General features: G+C 33.7%; 1 protein-coding gene across 1 annotated transcript; it reads right to left on the bottom strand.

Annotated features, from left to right (window-relative positions):
• Window positions 1–5,726: 5,726 nt before the first annotated feature.
• LOC109815815 (Protein kinase superfamily protein) lies at window positions 5,727–9,963 on the bottom strand. Its single transcript, XM_020380617.3, has 5 exons — window positions 9,472–9,963; window positions 7,132–7,267; window positions 6,876–7,009; window positions 6,640–6,763; window positions 5,727–6,335 (listed from the first exon to the last, which is right to left on the bottom strand). Exons 1-5 carry the CDS (start codon window positions 9,889–9,891, stop codon window positions 5,893–5,895), a joined length of 1,257 nt encoding a protein of 418 aa, XP_020236206.1. The 5' UTR covers window positions 9,892–9,963; the 3' UTR covers window positions 5,727–5,892.
• Between the last annotated feature and the right edge of the window lie 1,530 nt (window positions 9,964–11,493).

Here is an 11,493-nt window from a genome sequence, read left to right as displayed (position 1 = left end):
TCTTGCCATAAAAAGACCACATCCTTCTTCACCAACTCATTGAGAGGGGAAGCTAATGTAGAGAAGTTAGGAACAAATCTTCTATAAAAGCTTGCCAAACCATGGAAGCTCCTAACTTCACTAACATTAGTAGGAATAGGCCATTCTTGGTGGCTTTGATTTTCGCGGGGTCCACATGAACCCCCTTTTTGCTTACCACAAACCCTAGAAAAATAACATTATCCACACAAAAAGTGCACTTGTCTACATTGGCAAACAAGTGATTGTCTCTAAGAACAAGTAAGACTTGTCTTAGGTGATCCACATGATCACTTAGACTTTGGCTAAAGATTAAAATATCATCAAAATAAACAACTACAAACCTACCAATGCAATCCCTAAGGGCATGATTCATTAGCCTCATGAATGTGCTAGGTGCATTAATAAGCCCAAAAGGCATTACCAACCATTCATATAATCCAAACTTAGTCTTAAAAGCAGTTTTCCACTCATCACCTTCCTTGATTCTAATTTGGTGATGATATCCACTCTTAAGATCTATTTTGGAAAATATGGATGACCCATGCAATTCATCAAGCATGTCATCAAGCCTGGGTGCCTATATTTTATTGTGATGTTGTTGATGGCTCTACAGTCACAACACATCCTCCATTTTCCATCTTTTTTTGGCACCAAGATGACAGGCACAGTACAAGGGCTTAGACTCTTTTGAATCCAACCCTTAGCCAACAACTCTTGTACTTGTTTCTCTATCTCTTTAGTTTCTTGTGGATTGGTCCTATAGGCTGGTCTATTGGAAAGACTAGCCCCAGGCACAAGATCTATTTGATGCTCTATTCCCCTAAAAGGTGGAAGTCCCACTGGGCCTTCACTAGGGAATACATCATCAAACTCTTTCAAAAGATTTTTTACTTCAAGAGGTAGAGAAGTTTCCAAAGAACTTGTGGCAGTGCATGTGAGTGTTCCTATACACATGAGGATATGAGAAGATGGTTCAAGGAAGAGAGAGGTTTTGTGTAAAGGTTTTGTGTCAAAAATCTCTTCTTGAACTATCTCTAGAGAGGGAACACTAGTCTCTCTAGAATCCTCTTGGTCACTAATTTTTAGAAGTTTTTTTTTTTCAATTTTTTTTTTGTTTTTCCTTGCCTTTCTCTTGTTCACGTTTGGTCTTCATTTGTACTTGATCTTCCATTACTTGTGAAGGTGATAGAGGATGAAGCACAAACTTCTTACCCTTATGAGTAAAAGTTATTTTATTGGTTAAGCCATCATGATGAGTTTGTTTATCAAATTGTCATGACCTACCCAATAAAATATGACAAGCTTCCATGGGAACTACATCACATTTAACTTTATCTTGATAGTTCCCAATAGAAAACTCTACTTCCACTTGTTGGTTGACCACCATATCCCCATCATCATTAAGCCAATGAAGTTGATAAGATTTGGGATGGGGTGTGGTAGTCAAGCCCAACTTTTCAACCATCCTAGTGCTACAACAATTGCACCAAGATCCACTATCCACTATGAGAGAACAAGCCTTGTTTGAAATATTACATCTTGTGTAAAAGATGTTCTCTCTTTGGGATTGTGTATCACTAGGTTGGTTGTTGAGGACCCTTCTCATCATAAGAAGTTCCCCATTGTAAGGGTAAGTGACCTCACATGACTCTCCCTCACTTGCTTCTTCTTCATCCTCACTTGAAGATGAAGAAATAGTAGCTTCATCATGGCTACTATAAATGTCTTGGCCCCTTAGAATCATAACCTTTTTATTAGGGCATTGAGAAGCAATGTGGCCTCTCCCAAGACATTTAAAGCACTTTATGTCACTAGACTTGGTGCTAGTGTGTGAGGTGTTGTTCTTTTTTTCTTTTTTTTTACCCTTGTCTAGATTTTTGGGGGAGTCAAAAGTATTTTTCTTTTCAAAAGTGTTTTTCTTGCCCTCCCTCTTGTAGTCAACCTTGGAGTAAGAAGATGAGTATGAGCTTGTTTTGAAATTCTTTCTCAAATTTTGTTGTTCAACCTTGATACAAAGTTGAACCAAGTCATTCAAATCTCTATAAGGAAGAAGCTCAACCTTATCTCTTATCTCAAAAGTCAACCCACTCAAAAATCTAGCAATAGTAATATTTTCCTCCTCCCTAATGCCAACCCTCATTAAGTATAACTCCATCGTTTGTCTATAATCTTCCACAGTCATGTTTCTCTGATGGAGTCTTTGGAGCTTGTTGATGAGCTCCCTAGTGTAGTAAGAGGGAATATGCCTCCTTCTCAAGGCACTCCTTAATTCATTCCAATATTGAATTGGAGGATCATTATGGAGACGTCTATCCCTAACAAGGGAAGTCCACCAATACATGGCATGACCTTGAAAGCTTAAAGTGGCTAAGGAGACTTTTCTTTCTTCACTCACTTGATGGCTAGTGAAGATTTGTTCAACCTTCATCTCCCAATCAAGGTACCCCTCAACATCATCTTTGCCATGAAAATAAGGGAGATCTACCCTAGATTCCCTTGTTTTGGGGGTCCTATGAACTCTTCTAGGAGGTTATTGGTAATGATCACCTAAGGCTAGGCTATCATCATGCAAAGACTCTCCTATGGTTGAACTATGAGTTTGGGAGCTATGTCTACTTCGGTGCTTGTAGTGTAACTTTTCTTCTTTTTCCTTTAACAAACGAATTTCCTCCTCTAAAAGAGCAAGTTGAGCCTCTCTTTCAAGTTTTTCTTTGAGTCTTTGTTTGGACTCTTGCTCTTTCCAAATTTTGAGTGATCTTAATTCATGTGTTACTTTTGACATGTCATTGTAATCACTTGAATTACTATCACTTTGAGGAGTAGAAAATTCTTCCATTATAGGAGAAAGATTTCTTTTAAAGAAAGAAGTTGTAAAAGCAATTTTTTGAACAAGGTTAAGACTAAGTACTTGGGGAACTAAGTATACAAATTGAAATTTGGAGGGAGGTGAGCTACTAAGAGCCACTTAATAACCAAGCCTCTTCAAGTAAAAAATTACTAATCCCCCTTGTAGTTAATCTCTACCAAAATCTTTTCAATGAAAATTATTTTTGTGATTTGTGAACTAAGATATACTAGACAAATGAAAGCAATTAGAACAAATATGATTACAAGAATTAAACTATCTAAACGTTTCCTAAGGTGAGAGCTTGAGAGATACCAAAGATCAATCAAGGACCACTCTCACCAAGTCTAACAAAAATTAAATCCTAAGGAGAGATGGTTGTGTACCAAAGACACACGCAAGACACTCCTACAAATGGCCAATTACAAGGTAATAACAAAACTGAACAGCAAAAGAAACAAATGGCTTAAAGATAAGTCAAAAACAACCACCAAAATTAGTGAGGGATTAGTGACCAATTTTGCAACAAAATTTCAAAGTAGTAAGGAAAATTTGGTCTTTAAATCCGTTACTAATACTCTGTTTTTTTTTTAAAATTCAATTACAAATCAACTTGAAACTCCAATGTATCTCCTCGGATGTAACAAGTCCAGCAGCCACAAAAAAATCTCAGCCACAAGTGTTTGGTGTTTGATATTTTTGGTAGCCAAATCCGATAGCACTCCTTCCTTCCTCCTCCTTTTCTTAGTCCTCTTTTGATGACCCTTGTAGAACTAGCTTCTAAGGAGATATGCTAGGTCAAACATAGGTCACATTTGAGTACCAAAGTGAACATAAACAACAAAGAGACTTGAGAGTTAAAGAAGACAAGAGTAGAGTTTAGGAGAAGACAATATTGATGATCAAAGAACAAGAGTTGGCTAGGACAAGAAAGAATTAACCTAGAGAGGATCTAGATTTGATTAACAAAACCAAAACACTCAAGATATGTAAGTTGAAAACATCATGTATACAATGAGCAAAGGAAAACCGAGAAGCAACTTTGTGAACAATTTCAACACAAATCTCCTTATATGGCTTTTTCTTTTAAGAATTAGGTTTAACACTTTTTTTTTAATCACTTTGCTTTTGCATTTCTTTTAATCTTAGGAGATGCCTTTTTCTTTTAATCAACTTGCAAAACACACTCTCGATCACTCTTAATATGAAGCACAAAACCGGTTCAAATTTGAATTGCAAATGGCAAGAAAATTAGGTTAAGATGAAATGTAAATGCAACATGCTTTTTATCATTGCTTATTTGATTAGCACATGCACGGTTTTGGCTCGCAAATTCAAATTTCAAAATGAATTTTAAACAACAATTTTCAGCAAACAAAATTCACACAAAATCAAACTCACGGATAAGGAGAAAAAAATTTCAAGACATTTTCTAGTATAGGAAACCTAAATTATAAGAAAACTACTAATGAACTAATAGTAGTTTATGAACTCAAATTCAATCAAAAATTATGAGCACACATAGAAAATAAGGATCTCGGCCAAATCCAGAAAAATTTTCAAAAAGCAAACGAAATCAAAAGGTTAAACAAGCATAGCTAAGAATGATGAACAAGAAAGAACTACACATTACTCCTAGACATGGATTCAAAATAAAATGACTCAAACATACATTGACCGAATAAAATTTCAAATAAGACTCAAGTAAAACAAAAAGATCATAGGCAGAAAATTCCTAAAAGGAAAAAGAATTGGAGCATGATTCATGGAAGCAATTATTCATAAACGCATAAATGAATCATTCAAGCAACATGATACTAGATCCATCAAATTTGTAGGCAAAAAATTAGATCTAGGAAAGATTAAACTCAAAAGTGACAAGAACATAAGATGAACCACGGATCAAAATTCAAAAGACAAGATAAGGAGCTTATCTCTTGAAGACCGAAGCTCTTGATACCACTTGATGAGGTTCCACTTGTGAATCCTCAAGAATACCTTCAATGCTTCTCGGATTCCTTGGAGAGATGTCAAGGAAGAAGACTCTAAGAAGCACCAATGTGACCTAGGCTTGCTCTAGCTAAGTCCGGAAGAAGATGAGTTATCCTAGCTCTACAAAGAGAGGAGCTCAAGAAGGGTAGAGATAGGATAAGATGACTTTCGGAGGGAGAAAGTTCTAAGAGGAGAAATCTCATGTATATAATCCAAAAGTGAAATACAATTCTCGGCCACTTTGATCTTATAGGGAAAATTAGGTTAAGGTTACCATGGGTTAGCCTAAGGTTAAGTGAAACCATGGTATGGTTTACTTAACCTTAGGCGCCTAAAATTTGAATTCAAAATTCAAATTTTGGAGCCAAACCCGGAACCACACCATGTGCACCTCATTTGGAATGTAATTAAGCTTCCATTTGAGTTGCATTTCGGTCACACCATGTGCATGTGTTGCACATGGCCGAAATGCATACCAAATGTAAAACTAATTACATTCTAATGCAAATACACATGTAACCCTAAATTCAAATGACCATTTAAATGAAAACCTACTCTAAATGGCCGGAAATACAAGGCCTAAAAGAAATACAAGGCCCTAAGGCCCAACCCTACACTACTCCTACTCTACTTGGGCTTAAGTCAAAGCCCAACTAAACAATGTGATGGACTTTCCTTGGGCTTGGGCTCACTCCTCTTAGATCCTCTTTGCCATAGCCCTAGTAGTTGGGCCCTTAGCCCATGAGCCTCCTCCATCATTACTGAATGTTAAGTTTACAACTCTAGTTAGCTAACATTCACAAGCGTGTTGTTATTTGTCAATTGGTTTAAATTACTCTAGCTAATTTTCATTTTGATCATGGATTCAAAAGAAAATCTCAATACTCAGTAGTCAAAGAAAGATTGTAATTTACACTCAATAATTTATCTATATTGCATATATATATATTTTATACATTTAATTACACATATATAGGGTGGCTTAACAATTACTCTTACAATTAATTAAAAATCACTCTTCTAAAAGGTAGGAATCAAGTTTTTCCGGTTGAAACCGGAGGAGATGGTTGCTTGTGGGCAACGGCTCTAGTTTTCACCTTATTGTTAGAGACTCTATTCTTGGTAGATTTTTGTGACACTGGCCAGTGTCCACTGGTAACAGCCATGTCCTTGTACTGTTGCAAGCCTTCAAGAATTTCAACAATTGTTGGCATTCTTGGTCTGTCTTTAGGATTCAAACTTATGCATTGCAATGCCAAATGGGCCATCTCCTTTGCACCCTTCACTGAATATTGGCCTGCAAGCCTTGGATCCATAATATACCTCAACCTCCTACTGCTACTCAAGTATGGTTTTGACCAATCCACAAGGTTTTGCTCGGTCTTTGCTCTTGTTTTGTCCATTGCTCTCCTTCCTGTAAGCAGTTCTAGCAGGACTACCCCGAAGCTATAGACATCACTTTTGGTGGTCAAGTGCCCTGTAAACAATCATATGTTGCATTAAAATCGGCAAACTATGCCAAATTAATGAGAAATTATTTCATGGTCCAACAATACCCCCCATTTGAAGTCCATTTGGTTTGGTTATACTTATAATATTTGTTAATATAAAATAGACTATTAAGTTAAACCAAATTTTTAGAAATGTCATCAAATCTATAGAAAAACTATAATAGGTTAAATTTTAATTTTAATTTTATAATATATATCAACTCTATATATTCAAAGTTTGATTTGATCTGCTTTATTCCATCTCTACCCACCACTTGTTTGAAGAATTACCTGTTGAGATGTATTCTGGAGCTGCATATCCATAAGTGCCCATAACTCTAGTTGAAACATGTGTGTTTGATCCCTCTGGCCCCATTTTTGCAAGTCCGAAATCTGACAATTTTGCTGTGAACTCCTATTTTAGACATAAACCACATGATGCATAAAAGCTCATTGGATTTAGTTTCTTGTGTTATTACACCGTTTGGATCAATAACAAAGAGAATGTTTAATAGTTAATTACGTACTGAATCAAGCAAAACATTGGAAGTCTTGAAGTCTCTATAAATGACTGGTTTCTCAGCTCCATGCAAGAAGGAAAGGCCTTTAGCAGCACCTATTGCGATTCTTAATCTTGTCCCCCATGGCAGTGATGTTAACCCTGCAATTACATGCAGTAGCTAACTGAGTAAGTAACTTAAAAAGAGACTACAAATAGTTGCTGAATGAGGCTTCAGAACACACGTCTCGTAGATTTTTATAAACAAGGATTTGGATGCATACTTCTGAAGAGGTGATTCTCCAAGCTTCCTCGTGGCATGAATTCATAGACAAGTAGTCGTTCTTCATCCTCACAGCAATATCCAATCAACTTAACCAAATTGGGGTGTCTTAGCTGCCCAAGAAAAATCACTTCTGCCTGCAACCCAATGCAATTACCCAATTGGCTCAGTAAAAAAAAAGTTACTTCTAGTTTTGTACAATATTTTCTCTAAAAAATTCCTTTTAGATAACCATGAGATTGCTCACCAACTTTTTTTTGGTTACATTGATTAATAAAAAGAATCTATTCTTATTACTTTCTTCTTTTTTTTTTTTGTATAATCAAGAAGTAATTTTATTTTAATTTTAAGGGTAATGGGATATTTTCGATTGTGACTCTATGAGTACTAAAAGAATAATTTAATTTTATTATAAGCTGATTGTCTGAGAGAAAATTAAACAACTCAAAAAGAGGATGCTTGGATAAAGTGCTAATAATGATTATAAATTACAAGGGAATTTGTTCCCATAAAAAGAGTTTACAAGTGCACAGAATGTTTTTGCCCCAGCCTGAATTGGGTCTCCAAATTTCAGGCCTGTCAGTATAAAAATGGGCTTGGGTCTCCGAAGGAAATATATATTTTTTAAAAGATGTTACTTTAGGTGTAAAAAAAAGGTCACTTTAAACATGGTTGATTCTTTAATTTCTTTCCGTGCCCTTTTTTCTCTCTCTGTTTTCTTATGTAAATAGAATTTTTCTTTAAATATATTAACAAGAAAAAGGCACTCCCTACCTGCGTCTTAAAAGGAAAAAAGTTATTTTTCTAAATAAATATTTATGAGTAATTTCAAAATATAAAAAAATGAGCAGTTATTTATGAATAAAAAAAAGGGAAAAAAATACTAATATAGGAGAAAGTGGTTTAAGAAGTTGTAGCAAATAAATAAAGGTTAAAATAGTTTGTGTTAAAATGGAAACTAGAAATAATTATTAAAAGAGATATTTTGTTTATATAATAGTATATATATAAACAGGGAAGAATATTATCACTTTTTGTTAGTAGGTGAAAATGTTTTTTTTTTTGTAATCTTTCTCAGAGTTGGTGGGCTTTAGGCCATCTTTTGCTTTGTGCTTGTTTCTTTTTGAAGCACAAGTTTTGAAGTATTTTATCAAAATTACTTTAGCATAGCTTTAAATAAAATAAAATATTTAGAGGAAACCTTTTTTCTGTAATATTTTTCATATCAAGTTCATCATACTTATATTCAATATAAATACTTTTATTATGGAGCAGTTTTATAAATCAAAGTTTTTTATACACTCTTTTATAAACGAATAAAAACAAAACCATATTATATATAAATATATATATATATATATATATATATATATATATATTATAAACTGATAGTATCATCTACGGGTGAGGTTAGTTTATTCTATTTGCACTAATAATTTAAAAAACTTATATTTTGATTTATATCGTCATTACATATAAATAAAAACAAAATAATTTGATATTTTTAAATAAGAAAAAGTTTATAATTAAAAATAAAAACAAAAGAACATAATAACAATTTACCCAATACTTTCCCATGCATTACTGACATCTAATCCGACAATCGATGTCTCTAGTCTCTACTCTAGTTTCTCTTCAATATATTAAATTTCTGCATATTCTCTTACATCATTTCACATTTATTGTATAAGAGATTGACTCGCATCCATTCCGAGAATCAAAATGGAAGTATTTCTCCCCTAAAGTAGTGTGTGTCAATATTAAAGTCTTTCTAAGTTACAAAATTCTCTGACTTTTATCATCGGATGCCCAATCAAACGAGTTGATGGGGGCGTTTAGTCCACTCTCATTAGTTGGATCACGCTCATCCTAATTCAAAATTAATTGCCAAGGTTCTTATTCTAACAACTACGACAAAAGTAAACGACCCTGATCGTGACTACTAGATTGTAATTACATGAATAAAACCCATTCCCCCCAATCTCCATTATGTTACCAACCATCACAATTTAATCACCAAAACTTGACCACACCTGACACATGCATCATACAAAATAAACTTAATAAATCAATTCCGATAAAGTAGTAACTCATCTCCTCTTCCTCTCAATATATTATAATCAACTAAATTTCTAACTAGTTTTTGCTTCTTATGACTTCAGCTAAGCCAAGATTACTCATTCCACATTAATATATGGAAACCAAACAAATAAAACATAAATTTAACTAAAATACTATCAATCAATTTAATATCATATTATTAGTATAAAACATAATTGATTATCTTGTTCATGAAAAGTAATCAAGATGAACAAAAGAATGACATGTGATGGGTACTTACAAGCCATTCACGGTGTCCTTGCAAGCCTTCAATGTCAAGAAGCTTAACAGCAACAGGTTGTGCCTTCAAACCCTGCCTCAAGTTGTCATCTACGTAACCCTTATGCACCGTTCCGAACCCTCCTTCACCCAGCAAGAAATTGCTGCAAAAGTTCTGCGTCACAGCACGTAGCTCGCTCAGCTGAAAGTCATACAAATCGGAGCCAAAAGAGTGCGCAAGATCCTCGTTGATTCGCGTGGACGAGGAGCGGCTGAGATCGGAGAAAGAGAGCCTCCTGAACGACGGCAAGGGTGCAATGTTCTTGGACAAATCGGAGCGCGATGGCTTGCACCTGCTAAAGTTTCTGAAGATGGTTTGGTCCTCTGTGGTGCAGCAGTTTGAAGTGAAGGGTCTCCATGGCTTTGATGGCTTCTGCTTCATTTTGTGGCAGAAGGAGGAGAGGCTCTTCTTGTGGGAACAGGTGGTGATGTGGTGTGGCAAATATAAGTACCAAGATCATATAATATAGCAGAAAAGTTTTTGTGTTTTGTGTAATTAAAGATATTCTTTCTTCAACTGCTCTAACCACTCTAGTAATTTTTGTATGTTGTCATGTTTATTTACTTATATACGTTATCTTTTGTTCTTTTATTTGTGTCTTCATGCAGAATACACCAATATCTTTTTGCCTTTTGCTACCTAGTGTTAGCCTATTAGGTCGATGCAAGACATGTACGTACATTTTGACTTCCTTTAACTGTTCCTGGAAGTCGATTTTGCTAGTGTATCTGTCTAGCTCGAAAATTTGTAGGATCGATAATTATTCATACATAATTATTTAAAAATTATTAAGTATATTGTGACGATTTTAAAGAATTTATCCTTAAAATACATCGGATCCAATTTATTATTAATCCCTTTACTATTGAGACGGATGTGTCATAAACACCTCCAATAAATACATACATTAATTTATATCTCCTACTAATAGGAGGTAAAGGTATAGTATTTTAATTTGTTAATGGTAATTAAACCAAATAACTTGTATGACTTGCTTATATCTTAAACATGAAGACTGGAAATTATAGATCAGTAGTCCTAATGACAGACATGGATACGAAATACCGATATTTATGATGTATATTTTTTAGTGTATCCAAATGAGTGTATTACAAGAAGTTAGAGGTTATATTAATTAAAAGTAAATTTAACGAGAACTTACTAATTTTAAACTCAAGATGTTATATAGAGAAGTTACAAGTTACTTTATAAATTTGAGGAATTTTGGTAATGTTATTTTTTCGATCAATAGTATTTAATTAAGTTTATATATGTTAAGTCGGATGTTTTGTATAATTGAGTTAGGGTCTATTTGAATAAATTGTTCTAAAAATACGTTAAAAAAATATTAAAAAAATTAAAATATAAGTTTTTTCATAAGTTAAAACTAATTTATATAAAAAAAATAAAAATAAGATTTTGTAAAAGTTTAGTTTATGCATAAGTTAATTTTAACTTATAAAAAAAATAATTTCATTTTTTCTTTTGAATTTTTTCTCCTAAAAGTTTTTTTGTTTTTTAGAAGTTTAGCTAAACAAATTCTTAGTACTAGAAGGAATATTGGTAAAAGTGAATTCACATTCTATGAAATGGTAAACACTACTAGTCCAGTGACCGGATGATTGGAATTACAGTGATAAAGTATATAGTTAATTACAAATTTTTATGTCTATAAATAATAAAACAGAGAGGGTATAACAACTACGTAAATTTTTATTAATCTAAAAAGGTGATTGTTACCAAATATCTGAGTTTATAAAAATAACGTATAGCATCACTCCCCATACTTACTCTAATTAATATGGCCAGGTGGCATAACGATATATACATATATACATTTAATTTAAACTGTAAAATATTTCTGATTGGCTAGAACCTTATCTGATCCATAAGGAGAATTATGCTAATAATATCGATGGTGTTATTCCAACTTCCGTTCATAATTTATGTAAACAAATATAATCAAATCGTACCCTTTGCTAT

Source organism: Cajanus cajan, chromosome 11, assembly GCF_000230855.2.
Source record: "Cajanus cajan strain Asha chromosome 11, NIPB_CcT2T_4, whole genome shotgun sequence".
Classification (NCBI taxonomy): Eukaryota; Viridiplantae; Streptophyta; class Magnoliopsida; order Fabales; family Fabaceae; genus Cajanus; species Cajanus cajan.
This window is presented reverse-complemented; position numbering and strand designations above follow the sequence as displayed.